General features: G+C 57.1%; 5 protein-coding genes across 5 annotated transcripts; 3 read left to right on the top strand and 2 right to left on the bottom strand.

The window, feature by feature from the left end:
- Positions 1-1,421: 1,421 nt before the first annotated feature.
- VTJ83DRAFT_5961 (uncharacterized protein) lies at positions 1,422-2,333 on the top strand (the record flags this gene model as incomplete). Its single annotated transcript, XM_071012619.1, has 1 exon — positions 1,422-2,333. One exon carries the CDS (start codon positions 1,422-1,424, stop codon positions 2,331-2,333), a length of 912 nt encoding a protein of 303 aa, XP_070865336.1.
- Positions 2,334-3,090: 757 nt separating this feature from the next.
- VTJ83DRAFT_5960 (uncharacterized protein) lies at positions 3,091-3,556 on the bottom strand (the record flags this gene model as incomplete). The annotated part of the gene is made up of 2 exons (XM_071012618.1): positions 3,091-3,442; positions 3,543-3,556. 2 exons carry the CDS (start codon positions 3,554-3,556, stop codon positions 3,091-3,093), a joined length of 366 nt encoding a protein of 121 aa, XP_070865335.1.
- A 648-nt stretch (positions 3,557-4,204) lies between these two features.
- On the bottom strand, positions 4,205-4,783 carry VTJ83DRAFT_5959 (uncharacterized protein; the record flags this gene model as incomplete). Its single annotated transcript, XM_071012616.1, has 1 exon — positions 4,205-4,783. The coding sequence occupies one exon, from the start codon at positions 4,781-4,783 to the stop codon at positions 4,205-4,207; it is 579 nt and encodes a 192-aa protein (XP_070865334.1).
- Positions 4,784-6,843: 2,060 nt separating this feature from the next.
- VTJ83DRAFT_5958 (uncharacterized protein) lies at positions 6,844-9,675 on the top strand (the record flags this gene model as incomplete). Its single annotated transcript, XM_071012615.1, has 3 exons — positions 6,844-7,011; positions 7,064-8,725; positions 8,788-9,675. The coding sequence occupies 3 exons, from the start codon at positions 6,844-6,846 to the stop codon at positions 9,673-9,675; spliced, it is 2,718 nt and encodes a 905-aa protein (XP_070865333.1).
- A 10,911-nt stretch (positions 9,676-20,586) lies between these two features.
- Positions 20,587-21,702, top strand: VTJ83DRAFT_5957 (uncharacterized protein; the record flags this gene model as incomplete). The annotated part of the gene is made up of 4 exons (XM_071012614.1): positions 20,587-20,591; positions 20,652-20,716; positions 20,801-21,272; positions 21,339-21,702. The coding sequence occupies 4 exons, from the start codon at positions 20,587-20,589 to the stop codon at positions 21,700-21,702; spliced, it is 906 nt and encodes a 301-aa protein (XP_070865332.1).
- Positions 21,703-22,124: the final 422 nt, after the last annotated feature.

Here is a 22,124-nt window from a genome sequence, read left to right as displayed (position 1 = left end):
ACAGAAGAATGTTTTTTGGAGTCCATCAGAGTCAGACCTAAACGTGGACTACTAGTTGCACGCCGACTATAGACAAATGGGGGGGGGGGGGGGGCTTGAGGAACTCGTCAGTTACGTTGAGATGTTTGCTCTTCACGGGTTGTGACTTAAAAGCCCTTCTCCAGGAGAACCTTCCTGAGATGATGTCTCTTTGCGACAGCACAACAACAACGAATTCGAAACCCGAACAACCAAAGTAGTTGAGCTTAAGATGGTTCATGAGCCCTCAGAAATCACCAAAAACTCAACGAAAACCACGAAATACTGATCAAGGACCTAAGATGTGTCAGGTCACTCATTACCGCGACTTCCGTACGTCCACCAGCACAGGCGGATCAATGAGCCCCCGTGTCGTCCCTCATCTTGGTTCCGATCAGACGAGACATCAAACGAGACATTGGCTGAACGATGTCACTAGACTGCAAACACCGCTGGGCCAGCATCACAACGCCTTGCTACCCCGGCATGGGCTTCAACAACTGCCCAACCTTCATGGATGGCCAGCTCCGGCCGGATCCTCCGCGGCTGGTGGCACATGGGGAGAGGTGCCCAAAGTGGTGAGTCTTCCCTTTGTAGCTGTTGCTCGATCTAAAGTTATCGATTCCCTCGGGCTACCCTGAGGCTGACAGAACCCAGCGACTTGAAGGGAGACTATGATCGCAACCAAACCCGTCTTGTCACGTCGGTCAGGTATGGGTTCCGCTGGGGTCTAGGGCCAAGCAGGTCGGATCCTGGGATTGATGTGATGTGCTGTATTATGTGAGAGGGGGAGAGGAAAAGAGGACAGGCAGGGGTCGTCCAAAGGGGAAGCTGGGTGGATGGATGGTCATTCCACCATCTCTCTGTGACTGATATATACGATTCAACGAGCAACGTGAGCATCCGGGAATCAACACCTTCTCAGAGTTAACATCCAAGGGGGGATTGCAGACGCAGACCCTTTTCTATCTAGGCTATAAGAAGTTCAAGGGTCCTTGGACCCTTTAGAGGCATCGTGCCGTCGTTGTGGGATGGGCGCAGAGGAGATTCCTGAACATGATAGTAGACAACCTTGAATCAGGTCATCTCAATGTTATTTTTATCAGGGTTCTCTTCATTCTGTAAAGATCCCTCAGAGGAGAAACCAGCTGGCCTTTGGTGACCCATGGTTGTTGACTTACACAGCTTTTGACGTGCCCCACCAACCCCTCTCAAATTTCACAACGCCAACATCAAAACTCTCTTCACTTCAACATCACACAACCCAACCTTCGGCCATCCAAGTCTGAAATTGCCACCAGAAATCATAACCAGTTTCCTTTTGTAAACCCTTCCCCCTCAAATCAACAGCCAAAACAAAGAGACCGCACAAGAACAAAGAAGCTCATCAAGAAAGAAAAAAAATGCTCCCTACCCCTTCAACCTCCCACGTCCCGTACTCCCGCGTCTACGAGCCTGCCGAAGACTCCTTTCTCCTGCTCGACACCTTCTCTCAAGACTCTGAGACATCCTTCTTATCAGACCGGTTTCCCACCTCCTCGCCAACCCCGCTTCTTCTCGAAGTCGGCCCCGGCTCGGGCGTCGTACTGGCCTTCTTGACGGCCCACGCCGCAACCCTGTTTGGCCGTTCTGATGTGTTGACGCTGGGCGTGGATGTGAACTGGTTTGCGTGCGAGGCGGCGAAAGAGACGGTGAGGAGGGCTGTGAAGGAGGCCGAAGAGGAGGAGGAGGCGGCGGCGGAGGGTGAGGTGGGGAAAAGGGACGGCGAGAACAATGGCGAGGCCGAGGGAGAGGGGAGGACGCAAAACACGAGGAATAGGAAATCAGGACGCCTCCTCGCCACCGCCCAAGGCGACCTCGCCTCTCCCCTCCGTCCCGGTGCCGTCGACGTGCTGGTCTTCAACCCGCCGTACGTGCCAACCGACGAGCTCCCAACACTCCCCAAGGAGCTGGCCGATCCTGCGGCGGCCACCCCCGCCGTCGCCACCACGAACGACGATTCGGGCAAGAGGAAACCTGTCCCCAAAACAACCTATGCCCAAGACTCCACCCTCCTCGCCCTCGCCTACGCGGGCGGCCGCGACGGCATGGAGGTGACGGACCGGCTCCTGGCCGCGGTTCCCGACATTTTGTCGCAAAGGGGCGTGGCGTACGTGCTGCTCTGCGCGCAGAACCGGCCGGAGGAGGTCAAGGCGCGGGTGAGGGCCTGGGAAAGCGACGGGGGAAGGTGGATGGCCGAGACGGTAGGGAGCAGCGGGAACAAGGCGGGGTGGGAGAGGTTGCAGATTGTGAGGATCTGGAGGGCGGTGGCGTAGCTTTCTATCTATGGGCCACGACGGCTCCAAAACGTGTCGAGGCATCTAGGTGCTTGCACGGGACGGACATCTGAGCTTCAATCATGGCAAAACCATCTCTCCGGCAAAGACAGCATCTGTAGGGCGATTGGTTCCAAGTTGTCATTCTGCGCGTTGCGAGCCTCCGCTGCTTTGGTTTCTTTTCTCATCGGTCGTCCACAGCTCTATTACTTCCTCGCCACAGCATGGCAGTCCGCGACGTAGAGGACATCTAGGCTCAAGGACGTTGCTTTTCGGGCTGATCGGTGGGTGAGCCTCCAGACGGGAAGCAATCCGAGCATCCCTCATACGTTGCCGTGGCCATACCAACTCCCATCTCTCTCCGAGACGGGGTGTCACCGTCAAGGCCCCATCCAACAACCGTCCAGACAGTCCAGCATACCGGCTTTTCCTCCGCGACGCAATGTCGCCTCGAATGGATCGGTCGCGCGTCGCCAAGGAGCCCGATGTGTGTTGTTTGTATGTACCGTCTTGATGTGCCGATAAAAAAAAGAAATCCCAACCCTGTATCGCCCTTTGTACCAGCCGAAACAAGCGTCCCCTTCCAAGATGAGGTTGACCGAACCGAAGTCGCTTCGATAGACAGAACGAACAAAGATGCCGATGGCGGGCGCGTCGACGCCACGACAACCCAACAGGCCACCACAACGCGCGCCCGAGCCCTTGCCCTTCCCTACGCCCCTCCCGCTCCCTTCTGATATTTCTGCATGCTTTCGACTCAGAACCCCCTCCCCCTCCCCCTTCCGCCCCTCCCACCGCGTCCCCTCCCGCCCCTGCCCCTACCGCGGCCTCCACGCTCCGCCTCCTTGCGGGCCTTGTTCTTCGGCTTCGGCGCGTCGTCAATGAGCAGGGTATCCAGCGGCAACGAGTCGGGAAGGATGTAGTAACGGATGGTGCTTCCGCGGACGTTGAGCGTCTCGAGCGAAATCGGCTCCTGGCCCTTGGGCGTCATCTTGACGTTGCGCAGGGCCGTGTTCATCTGCGGCGAGACGGAGGCGATGGTGCCGTGGACGATGGTGCCGTTTTTGAGCTCAATGGTGACGGTTTCGTTGGTGCATTTCATGAGAAACCTGTTGGGAGACGGAGGGTTAGGGGATAAGGTCTGGAGGAGAAGGGAGAGGAGGAGGAGGAAGCCTTGATGATGTAGGTTGGGGGTTGGTGCTTGCTCACCTGACGAGCTTCATCTTGATGGGTTTGGAGAGGGCAGACGGAATGTCTGCTCCAGAGATTCAATCGGTGGTAAACGTAATCGGGGAGGGGTATTGTCCGGGTACCGGGATGGTCTGCGATGCGCTGGTCCAGAGATCCGAGGTTGCGATATTGTTGGGCTGGCTAGGTATGTAAACTGGAAGCTGGAGCAACGTGAAGGTGAAGGTCGCGAAGATCCACAGCAGCGGTTGATTGCCAAGGCCCCCGAAATTTCACAGCTTGAAATGGAGACCGGATCTTTACCGTAACGTTACGAGAAATCTTCCCGACCCACTTTTGGCGTAACCCAAACCCTCGATTCTGGGCAGATGTCATGGGTGCGACACCAAGTCAATTCCCCCCTCCCCCCCCCCCCCTTTCCCCGCGCCATCGCAGCGGCAGGAGGCTTCAGCCACCGAGATCATAGCTAGGTAGGTACTTGAGCAAATAGGTGGTTACGGCGTGGGTACAGCCATGCCTTATGGGTATCTTCCACCTGATTCATCCAGATATGCAAATAAATCCATGGTAATTAGCCACACACCCGGGCGAGCACTTCCGGCTCGACTCCCCTCCTATGTACAGGTGCAGCGCAGCATCAACCGCTCCCCTCACCCCGCTTCTCCCCTTCCCCGCACCCTCATCTATTTGTCCTTCTCGTTCTCCGATACCTTCTCCCACTCATCCTCAGTACTCGCGTTACTCCTGACGCCCTGACTCTGGCTCAGCTCCTCGTCCACGTTCCTCAGCTTCAGCTCACCCCGGGCCTCCGTTGGCTCCACCACCGAGCTAACTCCCGCCGCGGGTTGCTTGGCCGCCACCGAAGCTGGCGGAGCTGGCGCTGATTCCTGCGGTGGTGCCGACTTGCGCAGGCTCGCCGTGGAGGATCTCGTCGTCTTGACAGCTTTGGCCTCCACCTCGGTCTCGCTCTCGTCGTCGGACGAGCTCGCTGCCGCAGGTGGCCGCGCAGCCGAGGCGCGGCGCTTCTTTTCTTCCTCCTGACGCTGGTGCTCCTGCAGCTCGCGGGCGAACCAGTTGATGGCACCCCAGAGCCCGGCGCATAGCACCGACAGCACGAAGAAGTGGACGCTGAAGGTAGCGTACAGGAGCAGGGCCAGGACGAGCTGCAGGGCGGCGAAGGTGACGTTGGTGGCCACCAGCAAGGTCGGGGTCGGGCCTGGGGTGAAGATGGATTCCCAGAGCTCTACTATAAAGTTGGCCATGACGTCGGATTCTCGGGTCCGGGCGGATGGAAGAGGCTAAATTTGTGGCAATGCGGTGTTTGTGGTCGTATGGCGGGGTGGACGGTCCAAGTGAATGCGCGATCGTATGGTATGCTGTCGCCCAAAGCAGTGCAAGCAGGTGGTCGACGAGCAACAGGGCGCAGTACCTAGAAAGTGCGGTGCGTTCTGGTCAGCTCGGATACCGGTCACGAGGAGTTCGCCATGCTGAAAGACAACCAGCAGCTCAGGGAGGGGCAATAGGCTGAAGAACTCCCAGCGAACTGTGCATGACACGGTTGCAGGATCGACCTCCTCAAAACTCGAGAAGCAGAAACTCACCCCGGCTATGGGCAACGTGGTGTTTTGAGTTTGGGGGAGCCCAAATGACGCGCGTTGTGGTGTGATAGCGCAGGCAGAAAGCAACGAGGTCGGGCAGAGATGACGAAAGTGACCAGCACAAGGCCGGAGGGAACACAAAGCCGCGGGGAGCTCGCAGCCGCGCCAAGCGTTCTGCAACAAGGATGCGTCGCTGGCGCCAGGGGCAGCGGACGAGGGCGATGCAAAATGGAGATCGGTGGTTTTGGACGGAGACGGGAGGGAGGGGTTTCGCAGTGTATATATTCTCAAGAAGTCAAGAAGAAACGCAGGCGTCAGCGAAACAAATTACATGGAAAATCAGGTTCTAATTGCCTTAAGTGAAAGACGCTTTATGCGCGCAGGGGATTCTTGGGCGCTGTTCTCGTTCGACACCTGGCACGGCACGATGCAACGCGGGGAGGCCAGAAGACGACGCGGAGCGCGGGATGGCAGGCGTGCCAATGGGTGGAGGGGTAATTGGGGGGGGGACCTCACTCTTAAGGTCGGGTTTGCGTTGAGGTAATGGGCGAGCTGCTCTTTTGCGGTCTGAAAACCTCCAGGGCCAGCTGGCTCAATGTCGTGTAACACTTCCAAGTCGCCTACACCTCTCTCAAGTTTGCTATGACGATGCCCGGGCCAGGCTGGGATGGAGCATCTTCAAGCTAACACCGGGCCCAACCTTCACAGCTACAGTGGAGTCACGATAGAGTGGGGTTGGAGAAGGTCACTCAGTACCAGCAGGCCGGGACTGGCCTGAACACACGGAATGGGAAGCCTGGTGGAGCAACCACTGCATCCTGCCTCTTTCCGCGTGGATCTTCCCGTTTCGGGTTGGAAGTCATAGGGATTGGGCAATTTCATTAGCCTTCTGGAAGTGGTCTTTAGATGCAACGCTCACGATAAACATGGGCTGGATCGGACCGGGACTTTCTCAACCTCTTACGTCTCTCTGTCTCTCTCAGATGGCAGCTCCCGCCATGACTGTTCTGCTGGTGTCAGAAATGGCAAGTGGGGTTACGTGCTGCGGGGAGAAAAGGGCCCCTCTCTCTTCCGTCCCGTCCCCCGCCCTCAACTCAACTGTCAGGTGCATCTGCTGCTTGCTCCCTTCCGAGACGGATAGTTATTAGCTTGGTTCTCCCTCCGCAAAGAGGAAACTCCCTTCCAGGTCGGGGCAAACAGCAAACAGTCAAGCCGGCAGGTGCGCCGCAAGCCACTGTCCGGAAGCATACATTCTGCAAACTGGCCGTGGGCATGGGCATCATCAACCTCATCTCTCCATCTCGTCTCGCTCCATTACCATAATAGCCACCAAGTCTAACACACCACCAATCCACCTCTCTCACTTGGGCAATCTCCGTCTCCTCCCCACCACCTAGCTCCTCTACTGCCGTACAATCAAGTCTCCTAAGACTCGGTCCTTTGTCTGCATCTCCTAGTGACCACTTCACCCAATATCACCAACACCACCAGCATCCTCATCAAATTTGCTTCAACTGCACTTGACCTTCACCTCCAAGATTCCCGTTCCAAACTCATACTGCTGCGCGCCGATCATCCTCGACAACAGGTCTCAGAGTAACGGCCCTCGGCGCCTTTTTAATCAAGTCACTTCTTTCTACTGCCTGTCTTGCTCCTCATAAGAGGACACGAGTTCTTAGACGACGGCTTGCTACAGCTCTGCTGGGCTGACCAACGGCTCCGCCATGATGGACTCCCAATCCGTGGTGTATCTTCCGATTGTGTCGAGAAAGGAACCTGTTGACCACCACGTGCGAACAAAAGCGCAAAAGGTGCTGCCAGTCATCGAGGAGAAGCATCCCCTCCGTCTGCTGGATCTTCCGGTTGACATCCTCCAACTGATTGTCAATGAGGCAAGTGGTGACCCACAGCAAATCTCCCGGCTACCTCTAATCCCCATCACAGATATGGCACACTAATGACCTGGCTGCTCTTGCGCGAACCCATTCAGCCCTCTACCGCCTCGCCATCCCCCACATTTACTCGCGCTTCGACATAGTATGGCCCGTGCCTGGCCTTCCCGAAACCGACACCACATGTGTCGACGCTCTCACCTACGGCCTGTCAACTCTGTGCGTTGGGAGTGCTTTTGCCCGTACTGTGAGCAAGCTTACACGCCCCAATGCTCCTCCCTCCTCAAAGCTTCTCGAAGCCGACTATGCCCATTACACTCGAAAGTTCTCTCTGGGCAACGGCCCGGAGGAGTGGGTGGAGGAGTACGCCGTGTATAAAGAAAGCGGAAAGATGCTCGGCACCCTTGTGGCTACCGCCGTCTCCAAGATGAAGAACCTCGAGTCGTTCGTTTGGGACATGCCCACGGGTGTGTTGTCGCGTGTCTTTGAGGCTCTCGCCTCTCTGGATCACCAGCCCGACAACACGTGTAAGCTGGCAACCGTGTGGGTGCGCTGGCACGACAACACGCGCCGTCCCGGCGTGCAGCGCGATCCTTCTCTCATCGCCCATGGTACGGCTTCGCGGATCCCGCACGGGAGCCAGCTGACTTCGGTTGGCATAATGCTGCCTGCCGGTATGATCCATCCACCTCCACCGCCCCCGTTGCGCCGGTATTCCGACTACCCTGGCGAGTATCCCACCTTCAGCATCCTCCCGCCGCTCAAGAACCTCACCGTTCTGGATATTGACGAGATCGGCTACCTCGATGAGATGGCCGTTCTCATCGAGCGCTCCAAGCACGTGCTCCAGGAGCTCCGCGTCGGCATCTCGCTCAGCGGGGCGCGGAAGGACTTTGCCCAGGCTTGGGATGGCCCCATTGTCAAACAGGTCGACCATGAGGCGCGGTGGCCTGGCGGGAGCACAATCGGCGAAAGGCGACTGGGAGGCGTCCTCGGGGTTCTGGTTGGGAGAATCTACGATATCAAGAAGCGTCGCGTACAGGAGAAGGTGGCTGTCCCCGATATGTCAAGCGTTGCAGAGCAAGAGGACGAGGCCGCAGCACTGGAAGACGCGGATTCGCAGAAGACGCCAACACAACCACCCTGTCACAAACCCATGGACGGTGTCTTGAAGCTGCAAACACTTGAACTTGACCGCGTTGCTCTATCCTTACACGTCCTTCGGTATGCCTTCGACTGGTCCGTTCTGACAAGAATCACGCTGCTCGAATGCCCGCACAGCGAGGGACTCTGGAAAATGCTGCACAAGGTGTTCCACCCAAGCTCTACCCGCCGTTGGTCACATGGAAGCGCGCCCGAGAAAGGCTCACTGCAATACCGCCTTGCCCTCAAATCTATCCACACTGACAAGACGACCATGTCGCTCATTACCCTCATCAAGGAAACCCTTGCCCCCAACTCACTCGAAGACCTGTTCCTACATGACCGTCGTCGCGGCCACCACCCGCTCCCTCTTGACATCATCTTCAAGAACGCTATCAAGAGGCACCATGCCAGCCTTCGCAGGTTGCTCATTGACAGCTCCGCCAAGGTTGTCAGCGACAGTGCTCATTGGCGCCAGTGGGCCCTCCCTAAGTCCATCGTGCTCTACCTCACCAGCGGCCGCATGATGAGCTTGCGCGAGCTGGCCGTCTCGTTCGAGTACAAGGCATGGGTACGTCGCACATTCCGGCCACTTGTTTTCTCCTTGTGGATATGTACTGACCTTGAAGACAGCACCTCTTCCTCCAGCGCCTCCCCAACCTAGCCCAACTCCGCTCCCTCCATATTCGCCATCTTACCGGCTACCCCACCAGCGGTTACGCCCCGCAAGAGGTTGCCCAGCAAGTGGTTGACATTGTCTCCCTCCGCCCTGAAGTCCCCTTGCGCTACCTCGGCGCGGGCCCCAAGTGCTTTGAGATTGTCGAGTTGGATAACTATGATGACATTGACGATATCAACGACTACTCGAGCGACAGCAGTGAGAGCACAGATGACCAAAACTTGGGACCTTTTACCGATCCCAACGCGCTGGCGAATGCTATGATGGGCATGCAGGGTTTGGAAATTGTTGAGGGTGGTGGCGGGAGTGGAACTGGTGCGGAAGGGGTGGCGGTGGATATCAATATGGACATCGCCGCGGAGGAAGATGTCGAGGAGGATGGCGATGGCGAGGCTGCCGTTCCCAGCGAGAACGATGATGCCGTGGATGCGGACGTGGCAGACGTCGACAACGCCGTCCAGAATGGGAGCGTCTTCCCTAGCCCTACAGCTGCTGTCGTTTTGGAGTTGAATCAGGTCCAAGAACAGGGAGAGAGTGGGCTGGAGGAGGAGGAGGTGGTGGAACAAGATCAACAAGGAGAGGATACCGAGGAGTCGTTGGTCGCGATGCCACCCCCGGCTGTACCCGATCCCCCTGTCAACGATGGGAACGTCGGGAATGATCAGGTAGCTACCCCCAAGAGGGCTGGCCATGGCGATGACAACGATGACGAGGAGGTTGAGAACGAGGATGAAGAGAAGTTTGTCAGCCCCGGCCGCGCTGGTGTTCGCTTGAAACTGAGGGAGATATTGTTTTATGAGGATAAGGTGGCTATCTTCCGGGCGAGGCACGGGAGGTTGTGAATGGCGTGGGGCACAGGAAGCATGCTTTTCGTCTTGGATTTGAATCGGGTTCAGACGGGTTAAAGAAGGACGGTAGATTGATACCCAAGAGATATTATGGCAACTAGAGGGATAGGAACGGTGTGAAGGCTGGGAACTAGGCACGGGCTATCAGGAGAGGTGAATGGACGGTCAAGGACAGCAATGGCCCATGGTTCACGGGATATTGGGTACAGAATATGGGCTAGGGGACACGGCTACGGGGTGGTTGACTTTATCCTGGCGTCTGCTTTTTCTGTCTTCTTTTCTCATTTTTCTTTTCTTTTTTTGCTCTTTTTTTGCTTGTTTTACTGGCCTTTTTGATCCGGTCTGGGCTGCTTGGCCTGGTTGAAGTTGGGAGCCGATCGGGCTGTGGATTGTTTTATCTGAGCAAGCTGGCTGAGCGATAAGTGAGCGACAGGTAGTCTGGACTTCCGGCGTAGAAAGAACAGTCCTATATGTCATACGAAGAGAATACAATATAACCTTTGGAACCTGTCTAGGCAGCATTATTTCTACTGTCAGAGTTCATAAATGCATTCTATGGTGCTCTAACGCACACCGCGACGTCCATCCAGAAGAACCAGATAGTGATAGCTATGAGTTGAACAGGACGCGAGATACTCCCATACCTTGAGACCACCCGGAAAATGACCGAGGGGATATCTTTGTTCGACTTTTTGTCGGAGACCCAGGGCGTGTACGTGTACATGGTTGGATATGGTACGTAGACGCACCGGCAGTGATATGCTGAATCCTTCGGGTTTCGCCTTCCATCCCGTAAGCAGGCCTGGGCAGAAACGTGGTCCGACGGGACACCCGGAGGTCCTAAAACCGACTACGCCATAATAACATGAAATGCTTGCATGAAGCACTACTAGCTTGATTGATACTGTTGACGCCTACTAGAATGGGCGCCAGTCGCTGACAAGACATCTTTTTTTGGACCACAACATGGCTATTCAGGGGGCCATCACCCAAGGGGATGATGAAAGGCCGAGTCTGAGCGTCGCGCATTGCCTCTTCAGAATGGCGGCACAGGATGGAACCCGGGGCTTTGCCGCAGACAAAGATCCGTCATGGGGTTCCCGTCACAATGTGAACTCTAAAAAGGGTGCTGGGTTCACCTGCGCAGTTCCTTCGGGACCCGGCCTAAGGATTGCGGCGTGGCTGATGGGGCGCGAAACGGCAATGTCTGGGGTTTCCTCGTCGTCGTTCTAGAAGTCTTGAACGGATGTTGTCCCTCGTACTGTAAAGGGATCTGAGCGGGAAGGAGACAGCAGGATTCAGTGGCTGGGCGGTAGGCCTGCTCGAGGATACAGAGTTAGCCGTTGTAAGACCATGAAGCTTCAGCCCGGTCGTCACCGGGGCTGTTGATAATAGATGTGCCAGCACAGCAGTTTTGTCTCTGGCTGACTCGGCATTGTTCGTAGTAGCTTCATCCAGGCAGCAGAATATCCCCTGAAAGGAAACTGCAGAGTAAGTACCTAAGCGCTCCTATGATACACGCCCCTTCATTCGGCCAGATACCAAAGCGTTTCCAGAGTCCAGACAGCCGCAAACAGGGGTCCCTCAGAGCCTGGACCGCATCTCGGTCCCGAAAGGAGTCATTGGTTCTGGAAAACGGGACCGAAAAGAACGGCAAGAGGAAGTTGTTGAGGAGTGGCAGAGGACGACGCATCAAGGGGCAGATGGATCGAAACACCGCAACCCCAGCCTCAAGATGGTACGTGAGCAAAGCTCGGACATGACGCTCGCAATAGTTGCCGATGGATTATCTATCCCACCTACCGCATGCGTGCGGAGGATGGAGGAGAGAGGGGCAGGGCCGAAACACCCTTGCTATGCCGCTAGCCGCCGCACATGGAGTCTCGCTCGAGTCAAGACAGGGGCACAAAAACGACATGCCTCATGCCCTGTACGAGAAGGAGACAAGTTCTTGAGTCTCGACAGCTGGAGAAAGCCGGTTCTCATGTAACGTTGTAAGCAAGCAACGAGAGCGGCCATCCTGTCGTTCAGTCCTGTCTCCTGGATACCGCGCGCTACAGCTCGTATGACTGGCTGCTGGGCCCTGCGCGCGCGTTGGCATGTGGTATCTGCCTTTACAAAAAGGGCCGCACGCGGAGGTGGCAGCGGAGGGAGACTCCGCGGCACGGCAGATGGATTCAAGCAAGGAGACACATCATGCATCGCGCATGTGCTCTCTCCCGCTGCCGTGCCATACCGTACCGGGTCACCGACCACCCGACTACGACGCTCAATCCATCTGGGAAAGATGACTTGATGGCTGTTGCCATGTCCTGGCTGCAGCCGTATCCCCATCAACCGTGGGCTGGACAAGCACGTTGCGAGGCCCGCGATTCCGTGCCGCTTCCCACTCCCACCCCGCCCTGTCCTCCTTGGACGGGGGCTTGGAATTGTGGTCAAGCTGATCTGGTTGATGTTTCATGCTTGCCCTGTGCTGCGCTCTCCGTCACCCTTTTTTTCCCACCGGTACGGTACGCACGCCACAATGGGCGAGGTGGCTTTGAGGCGTTCCTTGGGGAGAGGGGTCCCGGGCAGACAGACTGCGGCGGTCATGATGGGGTTCGGTGTCGATATCGGAGGTGTATCTAGCGTTTTGATGGTTCTTGTCTTGCGGCCATATCTCGTGAAATGTGACAAAATCCGTCGGCAGGTTGTTTCGTCGATCATTCAGGGGGCGACTTGGCCTTTGATCCACCGGCGACGCCGTGGGCCTGGAGCATGGTGTCGAATCCTTCGCAGCTCCGGGCCGACTAAGCATTTGCAAAAAGTTTGATCTCGTCGAAAATGGATGCCTTTCCCGGCAAGCCCACGACAACGGAAATTCCAGACCCTCCATGAAGGTAGGGTGGGTATGTTGTTTTGTGAGATGCCTTGACCGTGATCACGTCACCAAGTGCCTGGCGTGGCCACATCCAGGACAACCTGCGGCCAATGTTGACATGAAGTCCAACTTGTTGTTCGCAACTTCAGTTCCCAGTTCCATCTCCAACTCACCATGGAGCTGTACCCAGCAGACGGTTGGTTGCGGACGGCAATGCAGATGTGATGGTCATCTCCTAACCGGGTCTCTCCGTTTCGCAACGGCTGCTTCTCTCTCTCAACACAACGTCACCAGCGCTCATTGACTCCATTACTACAAACTTCCATCACCGAAGAATAAAAGAGTGTCACCTCGCCGTCATAATGGTCTGCGACGCAATGCCGGGGGCGCGCGGCAGCGTTTCACAACCGCTCTGTACTTCCCCACGTGAGCACTCGGTGCGTGAGTCTGACATTGCTATGGATGCCGTTGCTTGCTGAGTATACAATGGATGGGAGCCAAGCTGCAGGAATCTCTTTTATTCCACACAAAGCTACCAAGGTAGAGATGGTTGTAGAAATGAAAATGGAGTTTCGATGCAGTCAGCAAGTTACCAGAGTAAGGTTATTATGGTGTGGTTGAATGAGACGATCCATAAATATCCCCAAACTATATATTGATTGGTGATGATAACACCGTCTCAGCCATTAAAAACTCCTGTTCGATATCATGTTCCACGCCGACCACGTGGTTGTGTGTCCTTCAATGTCCGCGTCCATCTTGCAAAGGTCGGGAGCCCTCCCACACACCACGACAACACGGCCCGTGCAGCGGCCTCCGCGTCACCGGTGGTGCGCGGAACGTCATCAACTCCAAGGGCCAAATGCTGTGTAACGGGAATCTTGATAGACCCCTAGAAGAGCATCAAGAACTACAAATGGGGATGGGACAGGATCTGGAGCAGCGAAACGGTGCAACGCACGACACGGTGCTCTCAAACAGGCCAATACGTCTACATCTCCAGTAGCATATGAGCATATAATAGCTGAGGGAGGTGAATATCTGCAAAAGGACATCAGGCCGCTCATGAAACGGGCTCTTGCTTTTGTTCTCAGGGGCTGGGTGGTGCGATTGAGAGGGAAAGTCTTTGAGTATCGAGCGTGACACAATGACGAGAAGCACGGGATTCCGAACCTTGTTCATCCTTGCGTCTCTTCCGTTGCGGGAGGATCAGGTAGGCTTGCTTCCCACCCCGCAAGCCAAAGTCCGATAGAATCTACCTGCGGACAGAACCCCCCATGCAAGGCTTGATTGATGCCCGAAGGTAGACCCACGGCACAGTCAGCCGCTAAAAGCTGAGCACATCCGCCAAACTCCACCGCCCCGGACTCGCAAGCCAGGAGGTCAGGCGGAGGGGAAGAGAACAAGATGGAGGAGTGAACGTGGAGGGCCGCCTTGGCGGCTGACACACAACCTTGCGGATCTTGCATCACACGAGGGCAGCGGCCCCCCAATGGGAGCACCAGACGTCTGTTGCAATGCTGAACGGAAACGCCTCTTGCCTGCGTGAGGGGAGGAGGGGTGCGTGGGAGCGCCAAAAAGAAGCACACGCAGGAGATGTGAGCTGACGGCAGGCGTCGACCGCGCAGACGCTCGCAACAAGATCCGAGCATGGCCTGTGCCCATGGAGATCTCCATGGCGTGTGGAGCCACCCGTCCCCATCTTGCCGCCTCGTTTCTGGCGGCCACCCTCGGGAACAAGGTCCGGACGGTTGTCATTCGCCGACCTTGCATAGCCACAGACAAGGTCATGTCAGACGGGTGCGGCGCGGGTCACAACCCAAGGAGGTTTCGTTCGGCTGGAGCTCGTGGCAGTTGAGCCGCAGACCACAAACCTGTCCCGTATCAACGCCACCCAGTCCAGGGCCAGGGGATGATGACAACCTGCAATAGCGGGTGGAATGGAGCGTCAAGAACCCGGCCTTTCACACTCGCTCGTTTGCCTCTTACGGCGGGGCCACGCGTTGATCCCCAAACCTACGAGCTCGGTTGTTTGTCCATGCTCAAGTCCCTGGTGGCGTTACGGATGTTCCTTTCCGAATCAAGATGGGCGCCAGATGAAGCAGGGGCAAGCTTACTTGTACATAGTGTACATGCACTCCAAGACGATCGGTTGGATGGGGGTTTGGCGCGGCGGGGATGCCAGGGATCGGGATTTTTACAATGGCGACGACGTTTCACCGCTAAGCTTTGCGAGTTGGGACAGCCTTCGCTTCCCCACATGGGAGACATCGAAACGACGCAGAGGATGCAACGAAGACCGCTTTTTTTTTTTTCATGCATCGGTCCCAAAAGGATGGGGTTCGCTCCGGGGCAGGAGATCTCTCGGTGAAGTGACGGCCGGGATGACGACGGAGATTTCCGCAGCGAGTCCAGACGAGATGAGGTGCGAGAGCCAGCTGCAGGGGCATTTCGTTGCCTTGTTTAGCAAGCAACCTTACCACTCGATGCGATGATCGCGGCCCCCCCCCCCCCCCCCCCTGCCCAGAGATACCTACCCGCCCCGGGGAACTCCTGGGAGAGAGCGAACGAGCGTAAGAGGCCGAGCTGGTACGAAGGGTGGCGTGGCAGCAGCCGGGTGGGTTCGGTTTCTATCGTTTGCGCGAGCGAGCGGCGATCCGACGCCTCGGTCATTCGCCTTGAAGGGTTTCTGGACCAACAGGCAGCATGGTCTGCCAACAACAGGGTGATACTCCAGCATGGTTGAGCAATGCAGCGGGCGCAGGCCCCAACCGCGATCACAGCTTGCGCGGGTCGCTTGCAAGCCATTCCGTACAACCTGAAGAGGAGACCTTGACAGGTCGGTGAGCGTTGGCAAGATGCTGCGGCGTGCAGGCAGCGAGGAGATGAGGAGACGGGCTGGCCACACAGAAATGGATGTGAGAGCCGGCAGCGGCCAGAGGGCTCCAACGACAGGAGATGGCCTCTCTGGTGGATTTTGACTTGAGAACAGGCGGCCTAGGGCTTGTGAGCTGCTGCAGTCTGGATGCACCCTTGCGGCGTTGGCATGGTTGAGGAGGAGAATGCGGAGAGGGAGAGGTTTCCTGCCCGTTTGATTCACCTGCCGTCGCTGGCTCCGTAATTCTGACAAAGCACACCGCTCAACCGCCTCGGCTTCTGGTGGCGTGGCTTCCTGATCGAACCCGACTCCGAGCGGCCGTTGCGGCAAACGGACGTATCGGGCCTTTGCCAATGCCATTTCTTCGGCGGACTCGGGGGTTTGACACGGTGCCATCCTGAACGAAGCGAGATGGCATTACGAACCGCCTTCGCTCTGGCGATATGCTTCACAGCACAGGCGCATGAAACGACTTATATGTTTTGGAGGGTTTTCTTGGAGCGCGTGCTTCTCGCAGCCTTCTGCTCTGTGTGACCCGAACACCGTGACAAGACGCAGCCGAGATCACCGTTGCTCTGGAGCCGGAGACAATCCGCATCGCCGACCCCGATGGCAAGCGTGCTTTGACAAACGCGGAACTGGGCCAATCAAGACGGGGTTCCCAGGTTCCCAGACCGGGCCAGCGGCGATGTGAGTGAGCCCCATGTGGTGGGCCTTTCGGGCTAATTGGCCCCCAACTGTGCTTTGTGTACATACACCTCTGGGATGGGCTCCAACAACCCATCATTGGGTTCATTAGCCGCCAGACGTGCAGCCACAGGTAGGGTCCAAGGGTCGTGTCTCTGGACCAACGTCTTGCTTTGCAGACGACATGCAGGAGAGAGGTCGGGGCAGTGAGTGGGATGGGGGAGGTGCACATGGCAACGTCGGGGTGGTTTCTCAAAAGAGCTGCATCAAAGTACGTACGAGGGTCAGAGAAGTGCGGGCAGCGAAGAACTTTGTAGGAGAGACCCAACGGAGGTGGTTGCGTTGGGCCGGGGAGGCAAGAAACGGCGAGTGTTGGTGAGCTATATTTGTCATCTCGATGTGCTTCCTGAGAGGTGACGTGCAACCCTTGCAGGTCGGTGACGAGACATTCTCCATCGAACACCGCCATCTTGTTCACGAAGGGCGTAGATCGGTTTCAAAGTACACAGTAGACCCCTTGTGCCGCCGCGATCCAAGGTTCCAGGATGAAATGGATCCGATACCTACATATCTGAGATCGGCGCGTGCTTCCGGGATGGATATGACGATGACGGTACACGCGGCTGGACACGCGCCACACTGCCTCCCCAGATAGTTACTAGTATGTAGTTACCGTATGTACTGCGTACCATCAGGCAACAGAATAAAAGCGCGCCAAACCGAAATTGGCAGTGTCGTTGCTGTCCCATCAGCCTCCTCGCGAGAATCGGCCTACGGTGTATGTAGGGCCCAATGATCCGAGGGAACATCCAACCGCAAGCAAGCCGCCCAAAGCCCCACAAGGATGCGAACAGACCTCATTCCGGGTTGCTTCCTGAGGCTACTCGGACCAAACAGCGCGTCGAGAACCGTCACCTTGCCCCAGGACCACCTATGCGGCCCGGACGGGCACGTGGCGGGGGCTGAATTGGCGGACTGGAACCGTGCGAAGTGTTGATAGGCGTTGAAACAAAACACTGTGCTCCCTGTATGGATGTTGGTGGGCTGCACAGTGGGCATGCAAGTACCGGGATGAATCTGGCGCTGGTCCGAAGTCATGCAAGAGGCCCGGCACGCTAAGGCACCTGCCTACCTCCCTGTTGTATCGAAGGCTTGGACGGACCTCTATAGTATAGTATGATGCCGGGGTTTCTCTCTTTGCCAAATAGTTATGCCGTTTTTGCTCTCCTGTCATGATTGAATCGTACCTATTTGAATGGTCCCGCCCAAATGCGTCGGCCTCGATGGCCAAGGCCTGGCCGGTCCGGTGCTTGACTTCCTCCCAGAATGTCTCCTGGCAGACCCGTGTGTGCGGTCTTACGTGGAAACAAAGCACGAAGCTCAAAAAGAACCCGCGGACCCACCTGCTTGATTTCTAGAGCGCTCTAGTCAGCGCTAGTTAGTAGGCGCGGGTCCTTTGCGTCGTGCTTCTACTGTGTAAGCCTGGCCCCCACGAGCAGACATCCAGGCCCCGGGAGGAGCAATAAACGCACACAAGAGAGGCGCGGGCGCCCCGGGCATGTGTCAGATTGGAACAACCCCCATCTGCAGATCCGATACACCACAAGAAGTCTCCGAGGCTGTGAGGGCTTGCCTGAACACGCGTACAGCACAGGGACAGCCTTTTGTCTGGGCACGGGACTACGTGAAGAATAAGCAGGCAGGGGGGAAAGAGAAGTATCGTAGGGGTCTCTCCGTGGGAGTGCACAAGAGTGTTTGTAGTTCCAGCGGCCTCAAAACCCAGTCAAACCCATAAAACGGCAAACCACGCTGTGGACTTGGGGCAATGGCTGTTGCTGCAGCTGTGGAAGATGCCACGGAGAGGCGTTTGCTGTGCCGGACCCAGCCGTCCCATGCCTCGGGTACGAAGGCGCTTCGGGGAAGACCGTCGACAAGTCCGGAGCAGATGTTATCGGCTGCTGCTGAGCGTGGGAAGAGCCTCTCAAGAAGGCCTTGCAGAGCATAGTGGTCTAGCTGCGCCGGACGGCTTGGGGCTTGGAGAAGTTGAGCTGAAAAGAACATCCATGCCTCCCGGTCGTCTGCTTGTACTACCGTTATACGTACTATACACCATCCGCGCGCAGCCGATCGAGCTTTCTTATTGGCCCCTTGTCGCCATGTGGTTCGTGCGCCCTCTGTGCCTGAGGCGCTCGATTGGCCAATCTTGGCGCTTCGATGCTCAACTAGCGCGGTAACGAACATAACCGCCAATCCAAGATGAATACTGACGTGTATGCATCAAACCGGGAAGTGGTAACCAACCGACAGGGTTTCGAATCCTTCGACGCTTCCGTTCTGATGGAGAAGCTTCGTCGTCCCCCTTCCAAGCTCCCGAGCTGCCCGAACTGCCCGAGCGCACCAAGCTTCTCTCCCCAACTCCCCAAGTTTGCCCCGCCCCCGTTTCTTGCCTTTTTTCAGCCTGCTCTTTTGCCCTGCTGCACACCAAAGTAGTTACACATTAACCGCCACATCTCATGTTGGCCATGAGGTCTCAGCAACGCCTCCAACTCTTGAACCTTGGGCTTTGCTTTCAAGGCCAACTTTGCGCCCCCCACCCTTCAAGTCTCCGTTTATGGTTTTGATGGATTTGTTTGCGGCCCCCAATCTGCCGGGAATGCCCCCGGCACCCGCGACCTCTGCCCCGCTAAACCTGATTCCACCGCCCGACTGTGCCTGAGTACAGTGCAACGCACGGAGATCGTGATGGACGCTCAATCGGAGACTCGGTGGCACTTTTGGTCTGAGGCCCCTGTCCAGAATGACCCCAGTCTGACCCTGGAAGACACCGAGCCGGAGTTGAGCACAAACCACGCTTGCAAGGGGCGAGCAAACGGCCGCCAGGAACCGAGGAGCACCCATCGTGACGGGCCGGTTTTACGGGATCCCGAAGAGACATCGGCTGCTGCGGGAAGCACGGTAGTGCCAGGGACGGTCAGAACGGTACGCAGTACACGAGCTAGTCTCGTCTCCCCCGATGGCGAGGCCTTTGGAAGGTCGGCTGCACCTCTGGGGCATGACTGCCCTGGCTTGGCCGCGGCACATTTGCTCATTCATGTGGCCAAGAGCCATGGTGAGCGGCGCAGCACGTCCACGAGTTAATCCGAGAAATGCTGGAGCCTAGAAGAACAGCCACCACAGTCGTTTCGGACCCTCGCAGAACCACAAGCCTTGCTCATGTCTCTCCCGTTCGAGAAAGACCCTGCCAAAGCAGCGCTATTGTGCGATTGCTGTGTACACAGCACGGCAGGCTTGCACAATAAGCAGGAGAACCCAGAAGTGTCTTGACAAGTTCTCCGTCTGTAGAAGTCCATCCCTGCCTCCCGTCCCGTCGATGCCCGCTGCAGTCCGAGGCCAAGACAATCCACCCCGGGCATGACTTGATGCCGCGTTCTATCACCCAGCAACGTAACGTGATTTGACAGCAGTCCACATAATCCCCTATCGACTGAAGCAGCTAGGTTACAGGCCGCGAGAGAGGATGGGTGTGGGACCTTTGGGCCTGACCCCCTGTCATGTCTGTCATGAGCATGGCCGCTGGCGCATGCAACCCATCTCTTCGTCTCACCCCCCCCCCCCCCCCGGCGCGCGTTTGCTCACCAGCATTCAATGCTCGGGGCACCAGGGCCACGCTCAAAGAACGTTGCAGCACACCCCCCATTGACCCTTGCTAACGGCGTTCCATTGCCCCCTTCGTTGGTTCCCCTCCCGGGTCCCACCAGGGCGCCAGAGCATTGTGGAGAGACGCAACTTATAAGCCTAGCTCCGGGCCTTCTTCAACGACATTCGAGACGATGTGCATTGGACAGTAGAAGGTCGTCTTAAATACGTAGCCATCATCCCAGATATCACCCTCCCTAGTCACTATCCCTCTCGTCCCATATACGTTTTCACCTTCGTCAGGAGCACCACCACCAGTGCCTGACCATTCCAGTACGTGGGACTCTCCCCCTCTCCTTCCAGGCTGTCATGCATGTATATTCAACCGCCCCGCAAGGAACATCAAAAAGAAGAGATGAACCCGGCATCTTCGGCCCAAAACAACGACGACAGTTACTCACGCGACGCCAGGTCACCATCCGATAGTGGAGTGTCAACGGCCGAAGGGTTCCTACCCACACTCCAGCACGCCGAGCCGCCGGCCTACGAGACCGGGTCTTATTATACCAACAGCCGACCGCCATCCTCGCAGGGACTCGCCTCACCCGGCTACCTCCGTCCGAGCCTAACGCAGACCCCTGCCTACCTATCCACGCCCTTGCCTCGGCACCAGCCGTCTTTTGCCTCTCTCAGCGACGGAGCCGCAGCCTCACGCACCCAGTGGCTCGAGGAGGGACAGGCACAGCCTTCAGAGACGCCGTTGCTCCGAGTAGATCCCTCGGATCATCGACACGAAGCTTCAGCACCATCTCCCGGACTTCAATCGATCGGGACAGACGCCACAATGAGGTATGCGGTCACGGCTTTGCGTTACCCACGCGCAACACTAACGTCCCTCGTCACCAACAGCACCGTTGCCGCTTCATACGATCCAGCCTTTGCAATGGGCCCCAGATCCTTTGGCACCTGGCCGGGTATGTTGATTCCCCTTGAAATCCCCGGTCTTCCCGAGGAAGTGATAATTCTTTTGGGGGGAGGGGGCGCTAATAGGGTCGTAGTCATGCACTCTGGAAATTCTCTACTACCTCCGGATCTTCAATCTTACGCTTCCGAAGCGAGCCTCAGCCCTCCCTGCGGATCGCGCGCGGGGACAGCCAGTCCGCCCCGGATCGTCCTTACGCCAGAACAGCGAGAACTGAAGCGTCAGAGGGACCAAGCACGACACCAGTCCAAGCTCCAGGCACGCAGTCGGAGAGCCGAGAGTGCATCGTCCTCCGTCTACTCGGCAGCCTCCACTCCTCTGTCGGACATGACGACAGCATCCCCGAGCATGCCTGTGTACACGACGGCTCCAGCACCCCTCTCGCTTCTTACCGAGCCCTCAGCGCCTCATTTCCTTCCGTCTTACAGCCCGGCGCTCTCCGACCAGAGCCAATCCAGCGTGTACCCCAGCTCGTACTCGCAACCGTATCTTCCCCCTGAGTACGGATATCCGCCGTCCGCCTCGCCGGGCTTGCCGTCGCAGTATGGGTAAGTGGAGGAGCGGGAAACATTGAGGAGGGAAAAGGAGGGGCTGGCTAACGGTTCGGTGCATAGCAGGCCGCTGACGTCGGATCCGAGTCTGAACATTTACCCAGCACCGCCGGCTCTCATTCCCGGGCCCGAACTGAGCGGACAGGTGCGGATAGTCCATAGCCGGCCCAAGCCTCAATGCTGGGACCACGGCTGCAACGGGCGGCAGTTTTCGACCTTTAGCAACCTGCTGCGGCACCAACGAGAGAAGTCGGGCCAGGCCGCCAAGGCGACGTGCCCCAACTGCGGCGCCGAGTTCACGCGCACCACCGCCCGCAACGGCCATCTTTTGCACGACAAGTGCAAGCGCAAGAACGTCAACAAGGACAATAGCAGCGCCAATCACAGCAGCACCATCGGCGGAAACGCTAGCCCGACGCCCAACTAGACAGGCCTTTGGGTTGTGAAAGAGGGGGGGGGGGGGGGGCGACGGCCAGGGGGCGTGCGTGGAGAAAACGAGGGGGAGGGGATCATCAAACACATTGTTGGTGTCTCCATCACCAGCTGGATGCCAGCTTGGTTACCAACATCCCATGATCTTGGGCAACAGCTTTCGCTTTTCCTTTTCGGGTTGTGTCTCTTGTGGACACATTGTATATTTTCATTCTCATATGGGATTTCTCAGGTCGCGGGGCTGAGAAAAAAACGGAGGGGCAAGGTTTTCTCTTTTAGACTCGGGGCGGCGAAGGAGGCAACTTGACTGACTGGGTTTTGTTCATCATATCATCAACTGCGGGAATTTGGAGGGGAGGGGGGTGGGGGAGAACATGGAAATACCAAGCATGATGGAAGGAATCAACTGGAAAGGCT

The sequence above is a fragment of the Remersonia thermophila genome, chromosome 5 (assembly GCF_042764415.1).
Source record: "Remersonia thermophila strain ATCC 22073 chromosome 5, whole genome shotgun sequence".
NCBI lineage: Eukaryota > Fungi > Ascomycota > Sordariomycetes > Sordariales > Chaetomiaceae > Remersonia > Remersonia thermophila.
Note: the sequence above shows the minus strand (reverse complement) of the source record. Positions and strands in the feature narration are given on the sequence as shown.